Raw genomic sequence first — 27,840 nt, forward strand, 5'->3', positions numbered from 1 at the left:
TGGCCTCTTAGCCTTTGTGACTTCATTTCTTCCATTGTTAGGTCTCGCAAGTGGCACCGGAAAGGGTTAAAGGAGACACAAGCACAGCCTCCAAGAAATCCCAAACCCAGAAATACACAACCCAGAGTTGTCATTTTCCAGATTGCAGGCACGTACTGAGAAAGATTCAATTAAAACACTAGGGCTGGGATTGGCAAAAGTTTTCTATAAAGGGTCCGACAGTAAATATTTTAGGCCTTCTGGGACATATGGTCTCTTTGCAATGTCTCAGTTCTGCTGTCCTAGCAGGAAAGTAGTCATAGACAAAACAAACAAGTGAGAGCAGTGATGTTCCAATGAAATTTTATTTGCAAAAGGAGTCAGTGGGCCAAATTCAGCCCACGGGCCTTAGTTTTGCAGTCTCCCACACTAGAATCTAAAGAAGCCAGAAGTCATCAAGACTGGCTTCACAGGTATTCCAAAGGTTGATAGGGCCTTCACACTATGTCCTCCAAAAAGGACAAAAATCAACTATTTTGGGTGTGGCATCAGTTTTCTTCTATTACGTGCTGTGCCTTGATATTTTGATGTTCGTCTGAATGAGTTATCCCAGTCCCTCCTTTTTGTCTTTACTTCTCTCTTTCTGTGTATATTTCTCTAAAGGCTTCCCATTCTTCATTCTGTCCCCTTGCACTCACAGGGTTTGGAGACTTTAGAATAAGACCCCTTCACATCCATCCTTGCTACAATCCTGGCTTCTTTTCAGGTTCCTCATCTGTACTGGAGTACAGAGGCATGTAAAGAACACTTGTCTGGATCACTGGGTAGGACATACTGTGTGACTTTGAGCCAATCACCTAACCTCTCTGAGCCTCCCTTTCCAAATCTGTCAAATGGAAAAGTTGCCTCATTGATCTCTAAAATTCCTTCTAGCTCTAAGCTTATGATTTTAGGAAGCTTCAGCCTCAACCTGAGGCAACTGTCTGGGACCATTAATTATGATGTCACTCTCAGACCTTAATGAGACTGCCAGGAGGTCACAGAAATTAGCCACATGATCTCTGGTAGTCAGCAACCTTCCTAAGGCCTCACAGCTGAGGAGGTGAGGATACCAGATAATGTGAGAGAATCTGGAGAGTCCAGCCCACCGACAAATGACTCCAGGACCCCTATGCTCCAGGAAAATTAGTTTGCATTCCTAAACTGCCTTTGAAGTTGCTACAAAACGTGCACTAATATTGACTTAGTTGGAAACATGACCCTAGGGAGCTACTGTTGGAAGTGGGAGGCTTTCTTTTCTCCACCACACCCTCTTGTGTTGTGTGGAGCTCCCCTGGCTGTGTAAGGGACACCCCTCAAAGCCCACCAAATAAATATATGAGTAGGTCTTGAGGAAATGGAGGCAAATTCCAGCATATGCCAAAGGAAAGAGGCTTTTTCTGTAAGCAGAGATGAGGGACATCAGGGAGGGTCAGGGAACCAGGACCTTGGGTGAGGCGGGAGCAGGTGGAAGTTGGCAGTTGAGGTGGGGGCAGTGGGGGAATTTAACACAAAATCACCCCCATTCTCTTGGTTCATAGTCCAGTCGTTTGTGGATGCAGCAGATGGGCAGGGGGCTGGCGCCCTACCTCTGCCTCCTGGACACAGTCTCAAGGGATGGGGAGGGAGTGGAGAAGCCCTCCTGGTCTCCAGGAGAGCAGGCTCTTATTGTCTGACTCTGCTAAAGCTGCCTCATTTGTAGCCTAAATAATTCACTCACCAATCTCTCAAGGAACATTAGAAGAAAAACAAAACCCAACTCAGCCCTCATGCTCAGGTTCCCACTGCAGGCAAGGCAGGCCAGGAGGCTGGCAGGCAATCCCAAGCTGCAGAGATGGCCTGCCTTCAAAGTTTCATCGGATAGGCACCCTTCCAAAAATGGCCTGGGGTCTGGTTTTGGACAGCTTTTTGAGCTAAGAATGGTTTTTACATTTTTTAAAGGCTTTTTAAAAAGACAAAACAAAACAAAAAAAACAGCAGCAAAGAAAAATAGGTCAGAGACTTCCAGTGGCCTGCAAAGCCTAAAATAATTGCTATCTGGCCCTTTCCAGAAGACTTGCCAGTTCCTTAATCCATTCCCTGGTCTTGAAGGAAGTGATGACAACCTCTGACCTATTCCTTCACTTACCCCACTCCCTGACACCACTAGGTGCAGAGATTCAAAGTTGGCAGAGTTCTGATATTTACAGTCTAGTGAGAAGCTGGCATCATTTCCCACTCCATTACCAAAAGCAGAACTAAATACAAACACGAAGATAAACCCTTGAGTAGGGTGAACAGTCTTGGTTTGGCTGCTTGGGGAAGAAGGGAAAGAAGCAGGGAGAGGCTGAGATTCAGCCTCAACCCATCCTCTGGGGGGGAGAATTCAACATTGGTCTCTGCTGACACCCCTCCCCTCGAGCTCCACTCCCTTCCACACACGCCCTGTGATCCTGGTGATCCCAGCTGATCCCAGCTCATCTTCACAGTCACTGAGCCTGTAATTCTTTTACTGATGAGATATCCAACTAGCCCGTATCTCTGAGTCTCTGAAGCCTGCGTGTCATTCTGACTCTGACAAACCTCAATCCTGGACAGAGTCTCCATCCAGCCCTGCAAGGGCTCCTCTACTGCCCAGCAGGGCCTTTGAAGGGAGAGGACTGTGACCATCTCTGGACTCCACCCAGAGCCTCTCCTGAAGCCAGAGCCTCTGGGAGTTACATACAAGCCTAAGCATTCAGGGAGGGATGCGTCAGCCTAGACAATAGGGCTGCCAGCTCAGAGTATCTCAGGTGTAACTGGGCCAAGTGACCTCTGGGCTGTCATGGGGGCTGTTAGTAATTTTGGAGGCTGAAGGCAGAGTGGAGATCCGGTGGTCCCACATCCTAGCATCTAGGTATTCTGGATTACTTCAAATAACAAGGACCTGTTCTGGCGTCTCCCAAGAAAAATGGTGCTGCTCTCCTGCCAGTCCTTTGCAGGCTCCTGTTCCTGCAAACATGGAAGGCCCAGGTTGGAATCCCACATCCGGGCTAAGTGAAAGGTCTGAGAGATTTGGGAGCCCAAATTGGGAGATCTTGACCAATTCATCTTAGTCTCAGGGACTCAGCTTCCTCATCTGTTGAAATAAGCAAACAAACAAAAACCTGAGGTGCTTGGATGGTGGTAATTTTAAGGTCCTGTCCGTCCCATACCCAATGAATAGCCCAAACCAGGCCACACCTCTGCAGAAGCTTTGCTGGAAAGTTGACTGGCTTCATCTCAGCTTTCCTTCCCCAAGTCAACCCGGTCCCATGCAAATGAGATACAGCTGGTCTCTCATCAAGGGGAGGGGGTTTCCCCTCAGCATGTTGGCAGCTTGCTGGGTGTTCAGACCCATGTGAGGGAGGGAAGTGGAGGGGGGTGGATGTGACCTCTTGTCTTCATGCCTTGTGGTGAGGAGGTGGCTGAAGGGCTGTGGGAGTCTCACCCTCGCACCCCCAACAGGCCCACAGCATGTGACCCGGAAGCCGCACACAGTGTCTTAACCTAAATTAGCTCAATTGTCTTTCACAACTCTCCAATTTGACTGGACATCCCTCAAGGGCAGGGACGGTATCTTGACCTTCTTCTGGGTCCCCCAGGAGAACCCAGCACAACACTAGGTATGTGGCCGGAGATCCGTCCTTATCGGCTGAGCAACTCAGTTGAAATGTCCCTGGAAAAAGTGATCTTGCACTTGGCACAGGGCGTGTGTCCAGGTAAGTGAATCTCCATGTTTGCTGGCTGATAACGATACCATTCTTCAGTCCAGGGCTCAGTCAAGCTGTCTTGTCCAGGCCATGACCCCAGGAGCTATCTTGTGACCTAGAGAGCGGGTGATGGGGGAAGGTTAGAGAAGGGAATGCCCAAGACTCCCCAGGAGATGTAGGTCATATAAAGGTCGTTGCTGTTGATCCCTTCTCCCTAAAGCAGTGCAGGCTGGGAGAGCATGGCTGGCGTGGCCCACACAAACATAAATCAAGCACCGCTCACCACTGCTTGCTTTGGAGTAGCTAACCAAACTGCAAACACCGCAATCTATAGGCTATAAACCCAAACCTATAAAACAGTGACAAATGTCACGAGCTCTCTGGCGGGTCTCGCCGTCTTCTGGTCTTGACTATACTCAGGATGGCGTCTCCCTTGCCTGCTTGCAGACAGGATGCTCTGCTTTACATCTAGTCACACTTTTTCTTGCCGTAACTCCTCCTGTTCTGTGTCCTACGAATATGTTGCTCTCTTCAGAACCCTGAAGGCCACCTTCTCCTCTCTGTTTACATGTCTGCTTGTCTGCTGTGTGTGGTGGTGGGAAGGGAAGGCAGAAGGCAGGCTTCTGGCTTGCCCCAAGTGTCACTGATCTGCACAAATGCTGATGACAGAGCCATGCAACTGATTAGTTATGACACACATGGAATTGCTAATGAGTTTGATAACATTTTAATTACCCCTTGTTCTGCGGGGCAGGCAGCAAACCATGAAAGGAATAATCCTCTTGGGTGCTGTTGCAGTAAGATGAGAGGAGGACAGGTGTGAGCTGCAGGGAGTTAATCCCGGGGGTGGGGTGGGTCTGCAGCAGGGGTGGGTGGGCAGAGATTCCCCTCAGAATTATCTGAACAATTTCCTAATTCTCTACTTCGTTCTTAAGGACCTGCATTTTCTGGGAGTCAGACTCACCCTGGGAAGAAGAGGAAACAAAGGCATATGGAGCATTAGGGATTTGCCCAGGACACATAAGATTTCAAATCCAGAGGCCCTAACTCCAGTCCCTGGAGTCGACACAGTCCAGGGGACTGACCAGGGATGTGCCCACATGTTTCACGGATCTCCCCTTGGGATGCCGACAGCCTAGACTCCCAGGCTCCTGTGCCCCCGGTTCCAGCCCACGTGAAAGGGGAAGCGTAGGGTGGGGTGAAGTGGCCGTCGCTGGATACCTTGGTGGTTTTGACTTTGTGTCCGCTGCTGCAGCTCCATCCCGACAGGTCCGGGAGCACTTTACACTCCTCCCCCGGCAGGCAGGGCTCCATCTGACACCACCACTTCTGCAGGACGATGGAGGCTGTGGGAGCAGGAGGCAGTGAGGGCAGCTCTAAGCTGTCCTGGAGTACAGCGTGCAGTCAAGGGTGGGGAGTCTGTGCGGAATGAAGTGCAAGTTTGCACACCGCTGGCTGTGAGCCCTGCCTTCCCCTGTCTTTCCCCTACTCCGGGCTGCTCAGAAAGGCAGTACTCAGGCTGAGGCTGGGGCACACAACCGTATCAAAGTCAATCCCACTGACCCCTACGTGTAGCCAAGACAGCACGGGGCAAAGGCAGGGGAAGTTCTCCAAGGAACCCTTCAGTTGAGTCACCACGGCATTAGCAGAGAGGCACGGTCTTCAACATACCCACTTGGTGTATGTGAGCAAGTGTGAAAGGGCTCCACAGACCAGGAGTGCAAAGCAGGCGTGCATGTGAGCACAAGTGGGCACGTTTACAACATGGTCACGTGAGTGTGAGCATACGAGCATGGGTGCAATCATGGGGGGGAGGGGTGAGTGAAACATCTGTGTCCATGTGAGGGGAAGGTCAAGGCCACAGGAGAATGGGCAGGGGTGTGTGTGTGTGTGTGTGTGTGTGTGTGTGTGTGTGTAAGAGACCTCGGAGGCGCAGGAGGAGAGGTCAAGGTCTGGGGGAGTTAAGTGTGAGTCTGGCAGGATATGTGAGAGGATTCATGTGACAGAATGCGTCTGCGTAGCGCCTGGCAGTGAATGTGGATGAGAGGGAGGGACGATGTGGGGATGGTCCGTCTGCCCTCCTCCCCCCAGAGGTACCCAGCATTTGAGACTGATTGCCAAAGCCCTGGGATGGTATGAAACCATATCCCGAGCAGATGGTGTGGCCTAGACAGACCTCCTCATCTCTGTGATCGGGCCCTCCCCGCCGGGTCCCGGCCTCTCACTCACCGTCCACGCAGGAGGGCTTTGCCCGCGTGGTGCCGGCCACCTGGCCGGGAAAGCAAGAGCATTTGACAGTCTGGGAGCGCTCCTCGATGCGGTTCCGGTTGCAGCAGCGATGAGCGGCAATCACCTCGCAGGTGCCCTGCTTCACAAGGACTGAAGTGGCCAGACAAGATGAGGTGCCCAGCCCAGGCCTGCAACCCTGCTCCCCTCCCACCTGCCCTGCACATCCTCCAGGCCCTCCTCCCCGCCGAGGGGAGGGGTGTTCAGAGATTTCCAACTGCAGGGGAGGAGGAAACACAGGAAATCCTCCTGCTGCTTCAGTGTTCCTATCCTTCCTTCTTCCCCAGTCAGGCCACACTCAGCCCTCTTTGGCAGAGCCTGGCCCTTGGGTGGAAGAGAGGTAGGATTCCTCACCAGCCCCCACTTCCTCTGGTTTTGTCCGGTTGAGGGCAAGGGCCCCGGGGGCTTACAATGCGTGGAGAGGATCGTGGAGAGGATCATCCGCTTACACAGGCTTTAGCCATCCCAGAAGGAAAACCACAGAATTAGGCCAGGAGGCAAGACTTAAGCCTCCACCCCAGGGCCTCTCTCCCTGCAGAACACCTTCTGGCCTGGAAGGAAAGGTGAGCAAGGGGTTTGCCCACACCTTCTCTGGGCTGGGATAGCAGAGGGTGGGGTGGATATTCCTGGGCGAAAACCAGAGAAGGAGTCAGAGCCCCTAGAATCTGCACCCTCAGCCTCGGAGATCTGCCTGTGTGGAATAGGGTGGGGTGGTGTCCAGCTCTCCAGGCATCCTGAGAAACCCTGTCCCAGGCTCTGCCACCTCCCCCAAACCTGTGGGAGTTGGCGGCTGCAAGGAAGCTGAGGCAAGGAGGGTCCACAGCCAGGCCAGGTAAAGTGCCAGCAGCCAGGGGCCCGTGCTCCAGTTCTGAGAGGTCCTCTCACGCATCCTGCGGAGCGAAGCACACACCCTGCTCAACTCTGGGCAGGAGCTCCCCGCAGTCCAGCCCCAGCACCTCCGTGCCACGTGCTCTGGGAGGCACAGAGGTGGGCAGGACATGCACACCTTGTCCCCAGGCAACTCCCGGCCTGGCACAAACCATACAAAGTGGTGAGCTCTACAGTAGGGAAAGGGAGCAGGGAGACTGTCCTGCTGGGAAAAGCACGGACAGCTTTGTGGGGGAGATAACATTTAAGAGGGTGTTGAAGGATGAACCAGACATGGTCCCTTGGAGGGCTGTGACACAGAAGGAACCATACTGCTGACTCCCAGTTTTTGAGCCCTTGACCCAAGCACTTCACATACATGCTTTTGCAGCCTTCACAACTGTCCTACAAAGTAGGATTATTTGTACCTATTTGACAGATGAGCAAACTGATACTCGAAAGGCTGGACGCAACCTAAACAGCCATCAATAAAGCATGGGCTAAATACATTGTGGAGCATCTGTACAAATGCAGTTACATCCAGGCAGCTATAAAATAGACTGAGGAAATGCTTTAGGTACTGAGCCATGCAATGATCTCTAACGATAATCCACCATTAAGGGGAAAAAAGCAAAGTGCAGGATGGTGTGTATTAAATGCATAAAAGGGAAAGATTATATATGTTGCTTAAATATGCATAAGCTAGCCCTGGAAAATGTACCAACGAAACATAGTAACATTGATTGCCACCAAAAAGGAGAACTGGTTGGCTGAGAGATGGAGGTAGAAGGGAGACTTATCTATTGCTTTTTTATTTTTTCGGGTTTTGAACTGTGGGAATGTGGTAGCAATTCAATTTAAACAGATTCAAATTAAAAAAAAAAAAAAAAGAAATGAAATGAAACTAGGGCTAATAGTTAATAGAAGTCAAATGACTGTCCAAGGCCAGGCAGCATGTTGGGTGGCAGAGGCCCAGAGCGCAGAAGCCTGCCCTATTCCTCCTGCACCACTTTGCTTCTCCTCTTCCCCCATCCTTGATGGGTCCCGCCTCCCATCTATCCCAGAGGAGGAACCGGAAATGGAGGGGATCCCAAGGAAGCAGAGGCATAGAGCAGCAGGGAGCTGCCCAGGCATAGAAGGAGCCTGGACCATCCTCTCTGCTGCACTGCTGGCCCCTTGGGACATTATTGGGGTCCCTCAGGTGTCAGCACCATCCTGGGAACACCAGAGGCCAAGCCAAATGCCAGAACTTTGGACAGAGTGCTTGATTTCTGTACCACCCCTCCCCCCAACCCCCATCCCCACTTCAACTCTCTCCCATGTCAACTGTCTTCTCACTCACCTTTTTGGGGATCTTTCAGCTTCTGTCTGTTCATCCACTGGCCTCAGGCTCACTCTACCTGAACAAGTAAGAAAGACTCTTTGGGGTCTGCAAGGGTTAGAAGGAGCCCATGGTCCTGTAGGGGTGAGGGAGGGCCCGGGTAAGGACAAGGGGTGGCACTGAAGTAGAGGCCAATTCTGATGCTTCCCCAAGGTGCAGGCAGGACACAGAGTCTCTCCTCTGCCTTAGGAATTTGCAGGGATCCTTGCAGACTGTGGGAACAGGTAGGGCAGCTAGCCTGAGCAACCTAAGGGTTCCTCTGCCCCATGGGGGGGATGGGGGTGGGGGTAAAGCGGGGTGGATGGTAGGGAGGGGTCTAGGAATCAAAGTTATCTCCGCTCTGGCCTTGGGGCGGGGGGGTGGGGGGAGCTGAAGGCCAGTGAAGGATTCCTGAGCAGGCTCTGACAGAATTCTGCTCCAAGAGACACCTGGAAAAGACCCCAAGGTCTTGAATCCTTTTGTCTCTACCCCCGACCCTCACTGCACCCCTGTCCTGGACTCACACAGAGCTGGCTCAGCTCTGCCACCCTCACCCCCATTTCCCTTCCAGAGGGCTAGAATGGGGTTCCTCTCAGTCTCTAGCCTCAGGGGTCCCAGCTCAACAGCTTCTCCATTTCTCCCTATGGCCTCTCATCCCTCAGCCTCTGAGGGGAGGTGGAGCGGAGGCAGGTGGGAAGGTGGGGCCCAGAGAGGACTATGGGGACGGATGGAGGAAGTGGTGCCAATACCCCAGGAGTGTGCTCCGCGGGCAAGAGCTTCCCAGAAGGTTTATCTCTTTTCTGAGTAGGTATCTCCTCTCCCCGTAGCCCTCAGGAACCTTCATTCCCATCATTACAAATCCAGCTTTGTCTTCTCTCAGGCAGTCCTCATCCCTTTTCTCTCTGAGCTGCCACACCCTCCAAGCCAACTCTCCCATGAGCCCTAAGACCCAAAAGATGGGCAGTGTGCATTTGGGCTGAGCTCTCTGGAATTCTATTCCCTCCTTCAGAGAGACGGTGGAGGGGGCGGGGAAGGGAAGCTTCTGAGATTTTCCTGGGCTTCCACTCTCCTGCCTCAGTTTGCCAGGCTGTTTTTCCCAAACCCAAGATGCAGGCTATGGGGAGGCTGAGTTAGCAGCCCGCATACCAGCGTGGAGTCGAGGATGTGGACCACAAGAGCCTTTAAGCTTGCACTGCCTTCTCCCGGCCTCCTCCAGCGCTCGCCCACTCCTCCAAATTCTGAGCCCCCACCCTCCGGATCTATCTGCCCCACGGCGGTGCCCACTTGCCTCTGAGTCCGGCACCAAGACTCCGAAAGGCGGACTTCGGGCCGGAGCGGCCGGCTTGGGTGCGTGTCGAGTCTGGAGCCCTGTGTCCCTCACCAAGTTGCGGCGTCCGGCAGGCGACGGGGCTCCGGCCAAACTGGCATCACGGTCGTGCCCGGCGCCGCTCCGCAAGGCTCAGGCGGGGTCCTTCCGAGGCTCCCGCCGGCAGGCCAGGGCGCGCGCAGCTGCCGCCGCCTCCCGGTCGCCGGGGGCCACCCCCGCTCCGCCAGCCCCTCTGCGGGCGCCACCGCCTCCTCTCGGACAGCTCCCGGCGGGCGAGCGGGCGGGCACAGGCGGGCGCAGCGGCCCCTGGCGGCCGACGGAAGAAGAGCGAGGAGGGCCCGGCAGGCCCCCGCCGCAGCAGTCTGGGTGAACATCTCCCCGGTGCAGGCCGGGTAAGCCAGAGAGGTCCCCGAAAACTCTCCTTCTTGTGGCTTCTGGGGGGGGGGGGGGCCGAGTATAAGGAGGGATTGCCAAGATCTCCAGGGGGGTTGAGTCTTGAAGATTCTAGAAGTGCACTATCCAGAATGATGGCCACTAACCACAAGTAGTTATTGAAATTTACATATGGAAGTGCCTGGGTGGCTCAGTCGGTTAAGCCTCCAACTCTTGATTTCCGCTTAGGTCACGATCTCACAGCTGAGTTCAAGCCCTGCATCTGGCTCTGTGCTGACAGCCTGAAGACTGCTTGGGATTCTCCCCCTCTGGTTCTGTCTGCCCTTTCCCTGCTCATGCTCTGTCTCTCTCACTCTCTCTCTCTCAAAATAAATAAACTTGAAAAACTAAAAAAAATAAATAAATTTACATATAAGTTGGGGCGCTTGGGTGGCTCAGGTGGTTAAGCATGGGACTTCTGCTCAGGTCATGACCTTACCGTTTGTGAGTTCCAGCCTGCATGGGGCTCTGTGCTGACAGTTCAGAGCCTGGAGCCTGCCTCGATCCTGTGTCTCCCTCTCTCTCTGCCCCTCCCCCACTGTCACTCTGTCTCTCTCTCAAAAATAAACATCAAAAAAATTTTTAATTTAAATTTACAGATAAACTAAATAAAATCTAAACATTGTTTCTTTTTTTTAATTTATTTATTTTGAGAGAGAGAGAGAGAGAGTGCGTGTGAATGGGTACCTGCGCATGAGTGGGGGAGGGGCAGAGAGAGAGGGAGAGAGAATCCCAAGTGGGCCCTGCACTGTAAGCCCAGAGCTCTATGCCGGTTAGAACTTACAAACCGTGAGATCTTGACCTGAGCACAAATCAAGAATCAGAGGCTTAACAGACTGAGCTACCCAGGTGCCCCTAAACACTTTATTTGCACTCACCACATTTCAAGTGCTCAATAGCTACATGAAACTAGGGACTAATGTACTGAAAAGATACAGAACATCCCCAGCATTGCACCAAATTCTATTAGACAATGCACTTCTAGATTGATATGTTAGCCCTCCACTGTGAAAATGTTAAAATCCAGCTGGGAAGAGCAAATGATCTTTGCTCCACCCACCCCGTCACAATGGGAAAGTTCTAGCTGATGTCTAATCTAGAGGGTGTCCTTCCCTCTGTCCCCTTCCCACAACAGCAGACCCTTCTTCCCCAAAGAAACTGAGGCAGAGTGGAGCTGGAACCAGGTGGGAAGAGGCCGCAAGCCAGCGGGGCAGTACCGGGGGGTGGGGGAGGGCAGCCCAGAGCAGGAGGAATGGTGTGGTCAGGGGCAGGAAGGACTAGTGAGGTATGAGGTAGAGGCTGAGCAGGCAGGAGGGCTGATAATTGGTCTCTATGGTTGATGGCTGTGAACCCCAACTTGATAGCCAAACTTGAGCCGGTATGTTCATTATATAGGCTACAATATAATTGCAATTTCTAATTCTTTACAGGGTAAGATTTTAGATGTGAAAGGCTTAGACAAATGGAAGAAGGAAGTGGTCTGTGAATTTTTCTCTTAACAGGAGGAACACTCTTCTACTTTAAGAGGGCTTTGGGATTGGAGTAATGGGGTGGGGAGAGGTAAGAGGGGAAAAGCCTAGTTCTGAACTCTGAGCCACTGCACATGGCTTAGGATAAAGGGGCCTGTCTTGAGGATGCCCAGTTGCCCTCACTGGCTAGGGCCACACACATTCCTGGCAGGGCCAGGCACTGAGCAGTCTCAGCTCTCAGCAGAGAAAAATATCTCCCAAGTCTGCCTTCCTACCCCACCCACTTTTCCCTCTCACTTTCTGCTGCCTCAGGGATGAGTAGAAGTGATGACCTTCTTACCAGGTTCTGGGGCAGTCTGAGGAGGGAGGTGGTGTGATGATGCCAGGGATCAGAGGTAAGATGTTCAGAGACAGGAGAGCCTTAGGATTTAGTCGGGGGGTGGGGGGTGCTGCTCTGGAGCCCAAGAGTGCTGCTGACATCCCTGATGACCATCTGGTGCTAGAGCTAGGGGTCTCTCTGTCCTGGCTCTGTGGCCTATTTGCAGCCACACCATGATGGGTGCTGTGAAGAGCAGGGATTAGGGAGCAGGGTGACACAGAGAAGTGGTAAGCAAACTGCCCCAGAAACACTGAATAATAAAAATAGACAGGATGTTATATTTTTCCATCAGTCTTTGCTTGTGCTGTTGTTTATGCCATTTATCTGACAGCTGGTTCCTGTTTTTCTCAAACAGGAGGGAAATACCCATAGCAGCACCATGCTGTTTACCCCCCTTTGCGTTTGCTACTCTATGTGCCTTTGGGTCTGATTTTTCTTTTTTTTGTGTGTGACTTCTACTTTTCTGGCTGCCTCTGCCCAGAGTGCAGGTATAATTACAGCAAATATAAAGACCTGAATGATCATTATGAGATTTTTATTTGGAAGCTGCCAGGAAAGCCACCCCTTCTGGGGGCTCACTTCAGCTCAGGAAGAGAGAGCCTTACCTTCAGGAAGCATTCCGCCCACAGAGCACAGAGATGGCATCCCAACCACAGACTTGGTGCCAGTGATTCCTGAGGGCTACTCCTGTCTTGCATTAGGGCCACAAGGGCCTTGTCCTCATTTGGACAGTGCATGGGGTAGGAGGTTCTCTGGAGGTCTACTGATTAATTCCCTGAAACCAGGTTTGGGAACAGGGCTCTTTGAACATCAAGTTAGTGCCACCTTTTCCTTTCAGATAGGTGCTTAGCCTGGCCTCTGTCTCCCCCTGGCGGTACGTACAGAACTTGTTCGGCCTGCAGGTTCGGCCTCTGTCTTGAGTTGAAGGTGGAAGAGGAAGAAGCCCCACTCTTTGCCATTCACCTCCTCCTTAACCCTTCCTTCACCATCCCGACAAATTAGCTTGGTTCATCAGACAGAATCGAGTTTGGGCGTCTGGGGACTGGCACGGGTGTGAGTCTCTCACTGACTGCGTGACCTCTTGAGGCAAGTTCTGTAAAATGACAGGTGCGTCATCGGTAAAAAGAACGTAATAAAATCTACTTTGAAGTGTTGCTGTGCAGTATAGATGGCCTACTATATAGAAAGTGCTTTGTAGCGGGCTTACTATATAGAAAGTCCGCCATAAATAGCAGTTATTGTAGTTATCCTTACTAAATATTCCTCTAGCCCTGATGTGGTCAGGGGAGGTCTAAATGGGGCTGGGGGAAGGGGGGGAACAGGGAATTGGATCCTGAGAAAGAAAGTGAAGTCGGAGTGGTAACCGCTCTCCCAGATCTAGAGGTCATGGGGAGCAGGGCCCTCTCAGGAGCCCAAGAAGTTACCCCCAGCTCCCTAATTCAGGATGGTCGACTCCAGCCCGCCTCGTTCACACCCCCACAGCACACCCAGCACCAGCTGGCTCGCCTTCACTCTCACTCCGGCAGCCCCAGCCAGAGGTGTTGTCACACCAGGTGCCTCACACCCAGCGGGTCGCCGAAGCTGCTGGTTTCGCTCTGAGGTCATCAGCTCCATCATCCTCCGGGGTAGCTGCTAGGAACGGAAGGCGAGGAGACACCACCCACCCCGTCACAATGGGGAAGTTCTAGCTGATGTCTAAGCTGGAGGGTGTCCTTCCCTCCCCTTCCCACAACAGCAGACCCTTCTTCCCCAAAGGAACTGAGGCGGAGCGTAGCCGGAACTAGGCGGGAAGAGGCCGCGAACCAGCAGGGCGGTGCAGGGGCGGCCCAGAGCAGGAGGAAGTTTTCCCGGGACCCGCCCTGCCCTCGCGGAGCCAATGGCCGTGGAGAGCCCGCAGGAGCGAGCACCGCCCACCGCGCGCCCTAGGGGGGCGGGGCCTGACTCGGGGCGGGGCCACGCCGAGGGCGGGGCAGGGAGGCAGCATGCTAAACCGGGTGCGCTCGGCCGTGGCGCACCTGGTGAGCTCCGGGGGCGCCCCGCCTCCGCGCCCCAAGTCCCCAGACCTGTCCAACGCGCCCTCCGCGCAGCCTGCCGTCCCTCCAGAAGCGCCCAGGAGCCCTCCGGCGAGGGCTGGGAGCGGGAGCTCGGCGCCCGCGAAGACAGTAGAGGCTCGAGCGAGCTTCTCCCGACCGACCTTTCTGCAGCTGAGCCCAGGGGGGCTGCGACGCGCTGACGACCACGCTGGCCGGGCTGTGCAAAGCCCCCCGGACACCGGCCGTCGCCTGCCCTGGAGCACGGGCTACGCCGAGTGAGCGTCCCCGGGAACACCCTAGCCAGGATGGGACCCCCAGCCCTTACTTAGACCCTTCCCCAGCTGGGCATCCCCGGCGCTGGGATGCGTGCCCCTGGCGGCGCTCGGCGCTGGGAACTCCCTTCTCCCAGGACCTTTGCTATCCTCTGGGCTTCGGGCTGCACCCCCTCCCAGCCGCTTCTCAAGTCGGTGCAGTCTTCCTCAGGATCTTCCAGCTCGTTGACTTCCCTCACCCGCGCCGCCTCAGGACCTTGTTCCCTTCCAGAGCCCGGAGCCCGGAGAGCGGAGGGCCCCGTGAAGGATGAGTTGGCCAGTTCTCTGTTGGGGCCCGGCAGTTTAATGGCTAGGGGAGGCGGGGCTTCAAGGAGGCCCGGGGCGCTTTTCATAGAGGAGATGACAGCCAGAAAGATTCGCTCCCGGGCTTCCCGACCCCGGCGCCCCAGTTCCCTGTCCCTCTTACCGTTCCCCTCCCCCTCCACACCCAGAAATAGCCCGCGACACCAGGCGGCCTCCGGCTTCCCCAGGGGCGGGGGAGGGGGCCGCCCGGGAAGCAGGAGGGTCCCCTTTGAACGCCCCTTGGCGGGGGGCATTGCGCTGGCCAGGCAAAGACGCGGACCCCCGGTCGGAGTGGCGGGAGCAGCCGGCTTGCTCCCAGGCCGGGTGTATTTTTAATGCATCTACTGGGAAAGCAGAGCTTTGAGGGAGACGGGGGCGCTGAGGTCGCTGAGGGTGGTGGCTGGTAGACCCGTGGCCCCACCGCCAGCTCCTTTAGCTTTCTATCTGAGAAGAGTTGGTGGCTTATGTGGCTTCTGCGCAGTCCAGGTGGGCTTCCACCCCTGCCCTATTTCAATTCCTCTTTCCCTATCTGGGCTGGAGCACTGCCTCACTGCCAAAGCAGCAGAAACTTTCACTGGAAGATTTTAAGATAAAGGTGGGTGTGCCCGTGAGGGTGGGGTGCTGTGGACCAGGCACTAGAAAAGTTGACTAGGCTTCAGGGCGGGATGTAGGGTCTTGGCAAGCAGGATAGTAAGACCTCCTGCTGCCCCTGTCCAACCCTTTCCCCAGCAGCCCACAGGGGTGCCGCCTTTGCAGGGGATGGGGGAACTGAGGCAGGCAGGTGCTGCTGCTGGCTTTTCTGTGAGGTGGTGGGGCCTGACACCCAGACAGTACTCCTCGTGCCTTGCCCTGCCTCCCTTCCCCTCCTCTTTCTGGCCTGGATCCCAGGTGGCTGTGACCTTTCTCAGTTTGGCCAGCAGGCTAGAGAGGGTGTGTGTGTCTAAGGTGGGGGTTATTCCAGGACCTGGTCTGGTGTCCAACCTGATGTGGTCACTCTGGCCTGGCAGGGTCATCAATGCTGGCAAAAGCCGGCACAATGAGGACCAGGCTTGCTGTGAAGTGGTGTATGTGGAAGGTCGGAGGAGTGTTTCAGGGGTACCTAGGGAGCCTAGCCGAGGCCAGGTAAGCCCCCACCCCAGCCCCTAGCCTCCAGAAACCTGGTCACATCTCTTCCGGGGGATTCTAGGCATCTGGTTTTAAATCCGAGACATGTGGAAGACCTAACTCCTAACTCACTAGCTTTCTACCTCTGACACAGAACCTTTATGTGGCATTTGAACAGTTAGAATGTCAGTATAAATGTTCAGTTTTCCACTTAGAATATAGGTACTACTGTATTTATGGATGGTAATTAATTAATTACCAATATTTATTTTTGCATATTTTATCCTTGGAGTTTGGCTTTTTTGATGCTTTTCTTTCTGACACATAATAGGCCCTTGGTAAATGAGTGAACAAATCTAATTTGCCTTTAATGCCAAACTCTGACCTCCTCTCGGATGTTTATATGGATGCCCCAGAGTCTTACATAATACAAGCCACACACACACACACACACACTCTCTCTCTCTCTCTCTCTCTCTCTCTCTCTCTCTCTCTCTCTCTCCCTCACTCACCTCCAACTTTTCCTCCACCAGGGACTCTGCTTCTACTACTGGGGCCTGTTTGATGGGCATGCAGGGGGCGGAGCTGCCGAAATGGCCTCCAGGCTCCTTCATCGCCACATCCGGGAGCAGCTAAAAGACCTGGTAGAGATACTCCAGGACCCCTCGCCACCTCCCCTCTGCCTCCCGTCTACCCCAGGGGCCGCAGGTTCCTCTGATCCTTCTCACTTGGTTGGTCCTCAGTCCTGCTGGTCTTCGCAGAAGGAAGTGACCCATGAGAGCCTGGTAGTGGGGGCGATTGAGAATGCCTTCCAGTTTATGGTGAGTGGGTGGTCCTGGCAAGAGCCTGCTAGGCAGTCACTCTGGTCAACTCTGGATGGGGATCAAGTGGCCTAAGTGGGTGACCCTGAGAACCCACAACACCTTTGAGGGCCTGAGCAGAGCTTGGTTCAGTAGGGAGGGAAGGAGTAGTTAGCTATACCCATGTCTTCCCTCCTCTCCTCCAGTGTGGCTTGGCTGGGCCAGTTTATTTCTGCAGATGGGGGCGGTGGTTGTGTGCCTGGAACCTCTTCATTCACCCCTTTGACCCTCCTTCACGTGGCAGGATGAGCAGATGGCCCGGGAGCGGCGCGGCCACCAAGTGGAGGGGGGCTGCTGTGCACTGGTTGTAGTCTACTTGCTAGGCAAGGTGTATGTGGCCAATGCAGGTGACAGCAGGTATGGTGGGGGGGTTGCAAATGCCTACAGGGGGTCCCACTCTCTGGGATGGGGGCATAGAAGACAGTGAGGTGGTGGGTTTTAAAAATCAAAAACTGGAGGGAGGGATGGGGTCAGGAGCAGTTACAGACATAAGGAAGGACCACAAGGGGAGGAAAGATGGGGGTCTGGGTGAGGAACCCTAAGGGTCATTATGGGGAAAGCCTGGTCTTTCTGGAATTCTCCACAAGGGGGCTGAGGAGAGCCAAGCCCAAACCTTTTCTTTCTCTGGGCAGAGCCATCATTGTCCGGAATGGTGAAATCATTCCAATGTCCCGGGAGTTCACCCCGGAGACTGAGCGCCAGCGTCTTCAGCTGCTTGTAAGTAGGAACTAAACGCTCTACTCCCATTCTTTGTGGACTCTGTGGCTCTCTGTAGCCTATGTCCCCATCCCTACTGCACAGACAGCTCCTCACCTGCTCACTGGGAAGGCTATTCTGCAGACTACGGCTGACCTGGTGGAACATGTAGGAGGAAGGAATGTGGGTTACTCCAGTGCTCCCACTGTGGCCCCAGCTGAGGAAGGAAGTGGAGTCAGAAGTGGGGAAAGGAAATAGCAAAGGCCCATGAGAGGCAGTGTGGCTTAGTGCTTTAAAGTCCTAACTCTGGAGCTGGACTGCCTGGGTTTGAATCCCAGTTCGAGTACTTTGCTAACTGATCATCAGACGGTTCCCTTGCAACACTAGTTCCTGCCTTAAGGGTTGTTGTGAGGGTTAAAATGAGCTCCTATACATTAGTATTAGAACAGCGCGTGGTGCATGGTAAACTCCATTTAAGGCCCTACTGTAATTAACATCTATACACCAGGGTGTGCTGTAAGCCTAATGCTCCCTGGCCTCTGCTCTTGTCCGGCCACTCCCAACCTCAGGGCTTCCTGAAACCAGAGCTGCTAGGTGGTGAATTCACCCACCTTGAGTTCCCCCGCAGAATTCAGCCCAAGGAGCTGGGGCAGAGGATGCTGTACCGGGACCAGAACATGACCGGCTGGTAACACTTCCCTCAGAGCTGGGGCACGTTCCCATGGCAACACAACCAGTCCCTCACCAGCAGCAAGGTGGAAGCTGGAGGCTGGGCCAGGCTGGGGGTTGGGGGGATGTGGTCCTTCTTAGGGGTTTGTGTGAGGGGCATGGCTCCTAGGGGAGGGGGGGCTTTGATGCCTGGGTGATGCCTCCTGTACTCCCCCCTCCCCAGGGCCTACAAAAAGATCGAGCTGGAGGATCTCAGGTTTCCTCTGGTCTGTGGGGAGGGCAAAAAGGTAAACTCCATGGTAGAGGTGGGAGAGGGCAGGAGGACCCACCACAACTTGTCTAGGGAGGTGGAGGTTCTACCTGAGGGTAGGGGTGGGAGGGCCCACAGCTTTGGAGCCTGGGAGAGGGCTGTGGCAGCACCCATACTCATTCCCTTTAGGCTCGAGTGATGGCCACCATTGGGGTGACCCGGGGCTTGGGAGACCACAACCTCAAGGTCTGCAGCTCCACTCTGCCCATCAAGCCCTTCCTCTCCTGCTTCCCTGAGGTGAGCCGAATGGGGGCTACCTCAACCATTCCTTCCCTCCTCTGGGGGCCTCAGGCTGGCTTCTTACCAGGGTCCTTTTGTCCCCAAGCTCCTTCTTCACTCTCTTCTCCCACCAGGTACGAGTGTATGACCTGACACAGTATGAACACTGCCCGGATGATGTGCTAGTCCTGGGAACAGATGGGCTGTGGGATGTCACCAGTGACTGTGAGGTAGCTGCCACTGTGGACAGGGTGCTGTCGGCCTATGAGCCCAATGACCCCGGCAGGTAGGAGTTGTAGGGCAGTGGGGGGATGACAGTGGGGAAGGTAGGGGCAAAGGGAAGCAATGCTTGGGGACCCACATGAGGGCCTGTGTATCGATCTTCCCATTTACATGTTGGTACATGAATGTGCACGTGTGCTCCTGGCAGGTACACGGCTCTGGCCCAAGCTCTGGTCCTGGGGGCCCGGGGCACCCCCCGGGACCGTGGCTGGCGTCTCCCCAACAACAAGCTGGGTTCCGGGGATGACATCTCGGTCTTCGTCATCCCCCTGGGAGGGCCAGGCAGTTACTCCTGAGGGGCTCAGCCCTGACCCTGCCCCCAACATCCTAGCCTCTCCCTGCTTACCCTCTGCCAACCCAAATCAGAAGTTGTCTCCCTGACCTTCTTTAGTGCCAACTTAACTGAAGAAGGGGTGTCAGTTAGATCCAGAATTACAGCTAATGGCAAATAAACCACATGGATAAAACGTGTGTCTTCATTTACTTTGATTAGAAACTGAAAGGCCCTTTCAGGTGGTGGAAAGAACCCCCCGAAGCCGTCCTAAATATGTAGTGCTCCCAGGCTCCTTCTTCCACCCTCTGCTCTTCCCACTCCACGTGCTCTTATCCATGTCCATGGCTTCATCCACCTCCTGGCGTTTTCCAAGTCAGTATTTCCAGCCCAGGTCTTTCCTGAACTTGATGTTCATATAGCTTGTCTCCTGAACATCTCCTCGACATCCCACAGGCACTTCAACTCAACGAATGTCAGAATCCACCATTTTCCTACAAACGCGTGCCTTCTGGTTCACCATGCCAGTGGGCACCAGCTCATCGGCTCAAGTTAGAAATCTTGGAGTTGGTCACCTTTGGCGTCTGTCTTTACTCAGCAAGTGAATCAATCACTACATACTGTTGATTATATGTTACAAAATATATTTCATATTTGTCCCCACCCCTACTGTTACTAGTACATTAGCCTCCTAACTCCATGCCCCTGTATGCCCCAATGTGACCTTTCCACAGTGTGGATCTGATTGGTTATTCCCTTGAGAGAACATTTCGGTGGCTTCCTAGTGCACCTAGACCAAAATCAACACTCAACTCTTGAGTATGGCATACAAGGACATTCATAATCTAGCCACTGCTTCCTTCTCCAGCCCCATCTTTCAGCCCCACCCCCACCCTCCTGGGGGTTCCATAATTCTTTGGGCCTGTTGTGGCTCCAACTCATTTAACGTCTACACATCACCTTATCTGGAACACTTCACCTGTCCTTCGGGGCTAGGTATCCCACAGCCCATGCATGCCCCCACTACAGCCACTGCCGGCTGTAATGTAACTGTCTACACTAGGAGTGGGTATGGGGGCGCCTGGGTGGCTCAGTTGGTTAAGTGACCTACTCTTGATTTTGGCTCAGGTCATGATCTCGTGGTTCATGAGATCGAGCCCCACGTGGGGCTCTGTGCTGACAGTGAGGAGCCTGCTTGGGATTCTCTCTCTCTCTCTCTCTCTCTGTCTGTCTGTCTCTATCTCTCTGCTCCTTCCCCACTCTTTCTCTCTCTCAAAATAAATAAATATACATTAAAAAAAAAAAGTAGTGGGTATGGAGTAGCAGTTAAGGGCAGAGGCTCTAGAGTCCAGCTGTTTGGGTTCTGGTGCCAGACCTACCACGAGCTCTGCAACCTCTCTGAGCCTCAGTTTGCTTCTCAGCAAAATGGAGATAGCAGTGCTACCTTCTAGAATTGTTGTAAGACTAAAGTAGTCCATGTGTTTATGTAGACCCAGGTGCATGTAATAAGGGCTCAATAACTTGCTATCTTTAAGTTGTATGTATTCCAAATTTAGACTGTAAGTTCTTTGAAGACAGAAATCAATTTGAACTGAGCACATAGGTCTCCATTCACACACAGCGTGTTTACTGAACCAGTTAAGAGGTCTGGGGACCAAACTTCTCTGGACCTCAGTTTACTCATTTATCAAATGTGTGGGTTGCACTTCAGATCTTTAAAATCTGCGTGATTGCTGACATTCATTCATTCAGCGATTATGTCTTGAAAACCTGTTATGTGCCAGGCAGTGTGCTAGGCAGTGGTGAGGGATGGGGGGTGGGGAGAGCATAAAGGACAGCAGGGAGAGAGCACCAACTCGGGAGCCAGACGAGCCTGTCTGAATTCTCAGGTACATACTAATAGCAAAAATTTGGGCAAGCCACTTCTCTGAGCCTCAATATCCTTACAGGCAAACGGAGATGGGTATACTTAACCCAAAGATCCATGATGAGTATTAAAAGGGCCGAGCTATATAGCGTATAGGTCACAAGCTAATGAAATATATTGGTAGGCTTCCTCACCTTCCAACCTTCTCAGCCACTTCAACAGGAAAAGAGATACCCGTGCAGGTAAATACCCAAGGCGACATAATGGACCGGGGCAGTGTCCCTAGCGGCACCGAAATAACGCATTGGGGATGGAAGCTGACTTCCCAGCTGGGGATCAGAAAAGGTTTCAAGGAGCGCCCTTTGAGGGGTCCACAGTAATTGGACTCATGGAAACTCCAGGCTGGGGGAAGGACGGGCATTGTGAAGTGGAAAGGTGACCTGGGTCTCAAAGGATGTGAAAGGTCCTCAAGGTTGGGGCGTGATGTTGAGCGGTACTTACTCCGCAGGATTTTACGAGAGGAGGGCGGGCGTCTTCCGCAGCCCCCCTCCCGCGAGGTCCCGGGGCGTGTAGGCGCCGGTGGCCGGTTGGCCACGGGAGGGCAGCAGCGGCCCTTTCCGACCCCACCCCGAGTGCCTCGCAACTTTCCCGACGCCGGTCCACCCCCGGGGGCTGGAAGGCGGAGCGGAGACTGAGTCCTCGAGGGGGCCCACCCGCCGCCCACTCCCCAACCCGCCCGGCATCCCACCCTCGACCCCCGGCCAGCGGCGGGGGCCAGCAGCTGTGGCCCCCGGCTGGGCGATGGGCGGGCAGAGCCAAGGGCCGCCCCCGGCCGGTCCCTCCCCCAGCCGGGTCCGCCCCTCCCCGCCGCTGCGCTGAAGGAGGGCGGGGCGGGGCCCCCCGGGTCAGTCTCAGCCTCCCGCATTGGCCGCGCAGCTGGAGGCAGCGGAGCGGAAGGTACCCGGGCCGGGGGCTAGGGTGGAGGGGCGTCCCGGGAACTCGACCCCGGGAGAGCACTTTCGCTCCCCTCCTCTGGGCCGGAGCTCCGGGCGCCGGCCGGGGAGGGGGCTTTGGACAGAGCGCGGGCCGCCCTCCTTCCCTCGGGACGCGGCGTCTGGGCTGTGCGGGGGTCGGGCCCTCTCGGCCCCTCCCTGGGCTGCAGCGAGGGCTCCTCCCCACCCCCCCCTGTTCCGGGAACTGCCCCTCAGGGCCTCTCGGCTCCTGTGTCCGAGCCTGGGTCCCTGCCTTTCCCCTCCCGGCTTCCCGGAACCTGCCCCGCCGGGCGAGAAGCCAGGAGGCAACTTGGGTCTCCGCGAGGGAGCCCAATTCCAGACGCTGTAGCTCCCAAGCTGGGCGGCCCGATGTGGACCTGGGGTGGGGTGTGGGTCCGGGCACAAATCCGGGTGGAGGTGGGAATTCCCCCAGGCCAGGCCGGTGGAATGGCGGGAATAGGGGCGTGGTGTGGCCAGTGGGGGCTGCCACTGCTCGGAGAGGTCTGGACACCTCCCCAGAAGCTTCCTGGAGTGTGCCTGGGGCGGGAGGTAGGGGAGATTGGGAAGCATCCAGCTCCTTTTTGTGTAAGTAAGAATCTCCTCCCTTCCAGACCCCTCCCTTATACTCCCCAACCCAGGATTATCCTGGGGCTTTGGGCTGGGAGGATGCAAGGCTGCGTCCTGTTCTTACTTCTGGTTTTAAAGTTGAGGTGGTATCTGATTCCTTTCCTAGACCTTAGAGCTGATCCGCTTTGTACAGCCTACCTCTGGTTCCTCTGGAAGTCTAGAGAATGATTGAGGAGAGGGCGGGATGTCTGGTCTCAGGGAAGGCTCCAGGAGCTTCAGGCTCCATTACAGCCTCTGTGTGGTGTTTGGTTGCCCATCTTAGGGTCAGCGGGGCAGTTCTTCTGGGGCTGCCTCTAATAGGGAGCTGTTGTCCTTGCCATGCTGGCCTTGGGCCTGGTGTCCTGGCTTGGCCTAGGCCAGCTGCCCTTCTTGCCCAACTGAGAGCCTGAAGGGAAAGTCTTCTAATTGAGCTGGGGGCTTCAGGGTACTTAATGCATGCCCTTGCCCCTGAGTTCTGGCCTGTGGCTCCCACCATGGGGTGTCATCTAAACTGTCCTGCTGCAGGCAGGTAGTGGCATCCTCACACCTAAACAACTGGTACTCACCCTGGTGGTGACTGTCTTTCATCAACACTGCCCATCCCAGGCGGGGCTACCCCAGCCTGTTTTGTTTTGTTTTGTTTTGTTTTTCACACAGCTGGACCAATGGAACCAGTGGGAGTGGGTGGGGGGAGTTGATCACCTGGGCAGAATTTCCGGGGAACCCCCTTTTTGAAGGTGGTTTCCAGTTTTGGAGGAGATCGGCTGGCAGGGTGAATGCCTTCTTGCCTGTCTTGGGGTATCAGAGAGAGAGCCCCTTTTGTGGTGGGGAGAGTGTGGCTGTATCCTCTGAACTCCTATAAATTCTCTCTGACTCATATCCACTTCGTCTCATCCCAGTTTTGTACGTGTGTGTGTGTGTGTGTGTGTGTGTGTGTGTGTGTAGGAGCGGGAGGCCACCCAGGATCCTACTGTTGAAGAGAACTAGCTTTGGGCTTGGAGAATTCGCTTTCCTAAAAGGCAGACCAAAGCCAGGCTGTGAGGTGGTGGTATGTGGGGAGTACAAGAGTTCAGCCCAGTTTGACAGGATGTGGGACGGAGAGAAAAAGCCAGGTCTGGGGCAGAGATCAGGTTACCATCCCCTTCTCTCTTAACTACTCCTTGCCTGGCTGGTGCTGGGACTGGTCCTTGTTCAGCTCTTTTTTTGGGAGCTCCTCCCAGCTCAGGCTCTAGCCCCCTCCCCCTTCCCTACAGCCTCGACCGCCTCTCAGCTCTCAGAGCCCGCCCTCTCTTCCTCCAAGGCTGGAGGCCTGGGAACCTCAGCCGGCTGGAGGTCAGCTCCTCTCCCCAGGGAGGGAGGAAGTGAGGCTCAGCTCAGGGGCAGGGAGGCTGGGTAGGTGTGATGAACTGTGCAGATGCTTGCTCTTGTGTGTTAGGGGCCGGGGACATATGGAAACCTCGGGAAGCTGACTCCTCGCCCTGAGTCACAGGGAGGGGTGGGCAGGGCCTTGGGGTGAGCTGGACAGAGGAGAGGAAGGGGCTGGTCCGCGGGGTGGGTGGAGGTGATTCCCTAGTGGATTATTCTCAGTCACTCTGCTGTGGTGGATGTGTGGCTCCCTACAGTGTGGTCATTGTCCCCTGCCTGGGGCTGAGTGACCCAGTGTTGCTGCCAGGCCCAGAAGGAAGGGGGGAGGAAGGCAGACTGCCCGAATGTGGGCTGTGGGCACTGCCGGGACTGAGCCTTCTTTGTGTGACTCGGGGCTGGCTTTAGGGACTGGGATGGGGTGGGCCAGGGAAGCCGGTTGGCCGCTGCCACTGCCCTCTGGGTTTCCTTCTCTCTGCTCTCTTTCCCATCTCTGGAGTAATACGTAGAAAAGGCTCTAACAGAGTCTCGAGTCACACAGCCCTGCTTTGAGTGCCATCCCTGCCACAGCTCTGAACACACATTATAACCTCACAGAGCCTGTTTCCTAGTTTGGCAAAATGGGAAGCACACCATCGATCTTGCAGGCTTCTGGGAACTGAAGGAGATGATTTTTGTGGAAATGCTCAGCATAGTTTCCCTTATCCACCTGCCACCTCGTAGCTGGTTCTACTAGCCTGTGGACTTGGAGAGGATGCCTCATTTGTGACTGGGCAGGCAGGACTTGTCCTGAGTGAGGGACAATGTGTTCTTGATTGGACCCTAGCGATTATTAAACTTTAGAAGTATCAGAATCCTGGTAACAAAGTCTGACTTGAAGCCCTGATATGTATAGCAGATAAAAGTTGGCCCTTCCAGACATGTCCCTGATCCCCCCTCTTAAGTGTCTAGGGTCCTACAGTTGGTGGATTAGATCAGAACTCCTGTTTTCTGGCTCCCTGATTCTTCCACCTCCCACTTCTGTATTCTAATCCGTCTAGGGAGACCTGTCCCTGACCCTCAGATTAGGAATTTCAAGCTCAGTTGACTGAACGATTGGTTCTCGGCAAGAATGTGCCTGGGCAAGCCCCTATCCCTCCCTTCCCTCTCTTTGCTGGAAGCCTTGGTTTCCAGGTCTTGGGGGGCCCCAGCGAAGTGTTTTTGGATATATTGGCTTTTCCCTACATTCTCACTGCCTCTTCCCTGCCAGCCCCAGCCATGGCTGCAATCAGAAAGAAGCTGGTGATTGTCGGAGATGGGGCCTGTGGGAAGACCTGCCTCCTCATCGTCTTCAGCAAGGACCAGTTCCCAGAGGTCTACGTCCCCACTGTCTTTGAGAACTACATCGCAGACATAGAGGTGGACGGCAAGCAGGTGAAGGCCAAGAACCTTCCCCGTCTCCCCCTGGGAACCCCGCCCCCTCCCTTTGGACCTTGGATGTCCTGCCTCACCACCCATGTCCCTGCTCCACTCTCCCTGCTGGAGCCAGTACAAGTTTAAGTGAAACTTTAGTTTTAGGAAATCTAGATACACCTCCTTCTTCTCTACGCCCTGGCTCTATAACCCAGGCCCAGTCCTTTTGCCTCTGAGCTTAAGCTCCTTTGATGGCAAAGTGGGGATAGTGGTCAGGCCTCCTTCAAAGGCTTTTGTCACTTAAATCAGATAGCGGTGCTCACGAGGGAGCTCATAAACTACAAAGAGATCAAGCACCCGTGTCTCAGGATTTCTAAGACCTCACCTTATTTACATTGTGTGATGGTGATTAGCGCTGTCCCTGGCATGTAGCAAGTGCTCAGTAAATGTTGAGTGAGCCACAAGGACCAGTAGTTTCAGAAGAGGACCTCTGGGTGGCAGGGGAGGGGTGTAACTGGGGCCCTCAGGCCAGCTACTCACTGGGCCTATGCATCAGGTGGAGCTGGCTCTGTGGGACACGGCCGGGCAGGAAGACTACGATCGCCTGCGGCCTCTCTCCTACCCGGACACTGACGTCATCCTCATGTGCTTCTCCATCGACAGCCCCGACAGCCTGGGTGAGGTGGGGGTGAGGGCGTCGGAGAAAAGGTACTGAGAACCCCTTGGAGTCAGCCAACCGGAGGTAGCTCTCACCTCAGCTCCTGTCAGCCACCATCAGAGGCCGAGGCCGGGGGGGTTTGTGACAGGGCCCTGTCAGCCTCCTGCACTGTGGTGACTCTGGCCCTGGGGAGGGCTCCAAGGGTGTACTGTGGGGGCAGAGGGGCTTTGAGCTGTGAAAGGGACTGTTGTGCTGAAGAGCCTCTAACACTGCTGGGGGGAAAGAAGGGGACCCTGGGGGGAGCTTTCTAGCCTAAGTGGAGGCACCAACACCTGTCGGGACATGTCTGTGCAGAAAACATTCCTGAGAAGTGGACCCCAGAGGTGAAGCACTTCTGCCCCAACGTGCCCATCATCCTAGTGGGGAACAAGAAGGACCTGAGGCAAGATGAGCATACGAGGAGAGAGCTGGCCAAGATGAAGCAGGTGGGTGGGGCTGCCAGGCCTGGAGCCCCCGGGACAGATGACCTCCTTAGGGTCTTCTCTCCAGTGGACTTCCCAGTGAGGCAGTGGAGGCCCACCTCCTACTCCCTGGCGAGGAAGAACCAGAAGGGCTCTTGCTCTCCGCTACCATACCTGATGAAATTGTCAGAGAATGCAGTGACTTGTCCAGGGTCACTTGGCGTTTTATTTGCTTCCATTCTTTGGGGGTTGGGGCTATTAAGAAGAGGAACATCCCTGTCTTCAGAGGCAGCTTCTTATAATAGATCTTTTGCTTGAGGTATGGGCTGACTCCAATGCCAGTGGGCCCGCATGGCCGGAAGGCCCAGAGTGAGGGAGCTGGTTTACCTGGTAGGTGGCTCTCTAGCCAGAGGCCAGGATAAAGAATATGGACTCTCCTACAAGGATAGTTATGGCAAAACTTTCAACCGGGGGGCAGATATGGTCACGTCTGTGCGTTAGAAAAATTTTAGCAGCCGTAGGGCACTTATTGGAAAAAAGTGAGAATGGGCAGGAGACTGGTTAGGAGGTGCTGGATGCTGAGGCCAGAGAAGGGTGTGTCATGGGATATAGGGCTGATGGAGACATCTGATGTAAACATTAAGAGTCTTGGGTCCTGGCCCAGAAACTGCCCAGGGTGGCTGGGGCTGGAAGATGCATTTGTCCTAGTCACTACACTCATGGCTAAAGTGGGGAGAGGTGCACTTAGCCACCAGCTTCCTTTAACCTCTCGACTTCTGTCTTCCCAGGAGCCCGTGCGATCTGAGGAGGGCCGGGACATGGCAAACCGGATCAGTGCCTTTGGCTACCTCGAGTGCTCGGCCAAGACCAAGGAGGGGGTGAGGGAGGTATTTGAGATGGCCACTCGGGCTGGCCTCCAGGTTCGCAAGAATAAGCGCCGGAGGGGTTGTCCCATTCTCTGAGACCCCCCAAGGCCTCCCCTGTTCCCCCCCCTCCCTTCATAGGGTTGCAGAGCTGCCCACCTCCTGGCCCCATCCTCTTAGGGCTCCTTGCCGAAGGCTCCCTTTTCAGTTCCTCCCAGCCCAGGACTGCATCTGAATTTCTGAATTTTGCCAGCCCCCCTCCAGCAGCCCCGTGGTGGTGGTGGTGGTGGTGGTGGTGGTGGTGGTGGTGGTGGCGGCGGCGGCGGCGGCGGCCCGGCCCGGCCCTCCCTCCCTATACTCTGGAACCTAGGGCAATTCCCTGCCCTTCCAAGAGCAGAGTTCCTCCTCCTGCTGCCTTGGTCCAGGGGTGGGGCTCTTGATCCCTTCAGCCTTCCCCATAAGATCATCACACACCAGCACTTTATATACTTCTGGCTCACGGGAGTGTCTGGGGTAGGGGACTTGGAGGGTGTAACCCAGAGCCCCGGGCCCCTGACGGTTCTGCTTTTGACTGGGGCCTAGACTCTGGCTCTTCTTGGTGGGGGGACATGAATAAAGGCCACAGGCTCCAACATGTGTGTGGCAGCTTCCTGTCTTTCTCTCCTGGTCCCTGCCTTGGCTGTGAGCCGAGAGTCCCATCTCTCCCAAGTTGCTTGCCAGGCTGGCCCCCGGT

General features: G+C 54.8%; 3 protein-coding genes across 5 annotated transcripts; 2 read left to right on the plus strand and 1 right to left on the minus strand.

The window, feature by feature from the left end:
• Nucleotides 1–331: 331 nt before the first annotated feature.
• On the minus strand, nucleotides 332–9,821 carry TAFA3 (TAFA chemokine like family member 3). Its single transcript, XM_060623523.3, has 6 exons — nucleotides 9,526–9,821; nucleotides 8,224–8,277; nucleotides 6,789–6,904; nucleotides 5,958–6,107; nucleotides 4,950–5,074; nucleotides 332–3,843 (listed from the first exon to the last, which is right to left on the minus strand). Exons 3-6 carry the CDS (start codon nucleotides 6,901–6,903, stop codon nucleotides 3,832–3,834), a joined length of 402 nt encoding a protein of 133 aa, XP_060479506.3. The 5' UTR covers nucleotide 6,904; nucleotides 8,224–8,277; nucleotides 9,526–9,821; the 3' UTR covers nucleotides 332–3,831.
• Nucleotides 9,822–13,532: 3,711 nt separating this feature from the next.
• On the plus strand, nucleotides 13,533–19,102 carry PPM1J (protein phosphatase, Mg2+/Mn2+ dependent 1J). Of its 2 annotated transcripts, XM_060623780.3 has the most exons (11): nucleotides 13,533–14,156; nucleotides 15,503–15,617; nucleotides 16,133–16,243; nucleotides 16,343–16,420; nucleotides 16,704–16,816; nucleotides 17,092–17,176; nucleotides 17,725–17,843; nucleotides 18,048–18,111; nucleotides 18,264–18,371; nucleotides 18,488–18,639; nucleotides 18,784–19,102. In XM_060623780.3, the coding sequence occupies exons 1-11, from the start codon at nucleotides 13,831–13,833 to the stop codon at nucleotides 18,929–18,931; spliced, it is 1,419 nt and encodes a 472-aa protein (XP_060479763.1). In that variant the 5' UTR covers nucleotides 13,533–13,830; the 3' UTR covers nucleotides 18,932–19,102. The 2 variants fall into 2 exon arrangements, with proteins under 2 accessions (XP_060479763.1, XP_060479762.1); XM_060623779.3 differs by having other exon boundaries at nucleotides 13,534–14,156; nucleotides 16,133–16,420.
• Nucleotides 19,103–21,599: 2,497 nt separating this feature from the next.
• RHOC (ras homolog family member C) lies at nucleotides 21,600–27,741 on the plus strand. 2 transcript variants are annotated; one of them, XM_060623781.3, is made up of 5 exons: nucleotides 21,600–21,730; nucleotides 24,983–25,146; nucleotides 25,682–25,802; nucleotides 26,138–26,268; nucleotides 27,033–27,741. In XM_060623781.3, the coding sequence occupies exons 2-5, from the start codon at nucleotides 24,991–24,993 to the stop codon at nucleotides 27,204–27,206; spliced, it is 582 nt and encodes a 193-aa protein (XP_060479764.1). In that variant the 5' UTR covers nucleotides 21,600–21,730; nucleotides 24,983–24,990; the 3' UTR covers nucleotides 27,207–27,741. The 2 variants fall into 2 exon arrangements, with proteins under 2 accessions (XP_060479764.1, XP_060479765.1); XM_060623782.3 differs by lacking the exon at nucleotides 21,600–21,730 and adding an exon at nucleotides 23,740–23,763.
• Nucleotides 27,742–27,840: the final 99 nt, after the last annotated feature.

Source organism: Panthera onca, chromosome C1 (genome assembly GCF_046562875.1).
Source record: "Panthera onca isolate mPanOnc1 chromosome C1, mPanOnc1 haplotype 2, whole genome shotgun sequence".
NCBI classification, from domain to species: Eukaryota; Metazoa; Chordata; class Mammalia; order Carnivora; family Felidae; genus Panthera; species Panthera onca.

Coding starts and splice junctions, on each gene's coding strand:
- TAFA3 (XM_060623523.3), bottom strand. CDS start 6,903: ATGCGTGAGAGGACCTCTCAGAACTGGAGCACGGGCCCCTGGCTGCTG. Junction 6,108..6,788: donor GCAGCCGCCAACTCCCACAG/GTTTGGGGGAGG, acceptor TGGCCACTTCAG/TCCTTGTGAAGCAGGGCACC. Junction 5,075..5,957: donor AAAGCCCTCCTGCGTGGACG/GTGAGTGAGAGG, acceptor CTGCTCCCACAG/CCTCCATCGTCCTGCAGAAG.
- PPM1J (XM_060623779.3), top strand. CDS start 13,831: ATGCTAAACCGGGTGCGCTCGGCCGTGGCGCACCTGGTGAGCTCCGGG. Junction 16,421..16,703: donor AGAATGCCTTCCAGTTTATG/GTGAGTGGGTGG, acceptor TTCACGTGGCAG/GATGAGCAGATGGCCCGGGA. Junction 17,844..18,047: donor GACCAGAACATGACCGGCTG/GTAACACTTCCC, acceptor CCCCCTCCCCAG/GGCCTACAAAAAGATCGAGC.
- RHOC (XM_060623781.3), top strand. CDS start 24,991: ATGGCTGCAATCAGAAAGAAGCTGGTGATTGTCGGAGATGGGGCCTGT. Junction 25,147..25,681: donor TAGAGGTGGACGGCAAGCAG/GTGAAGGCCAAG, acceptor CCTATGCATCAG/GTGGAGCTGGCTCTGTGGGA. Junction 26,269..27,032: donor AGCTGGCCAAGATGAAGCAG/GTGGGTGGGGCT, acceptor CTGTCTTCCCAG/GAGCCCGTGCGATCTGAGGA.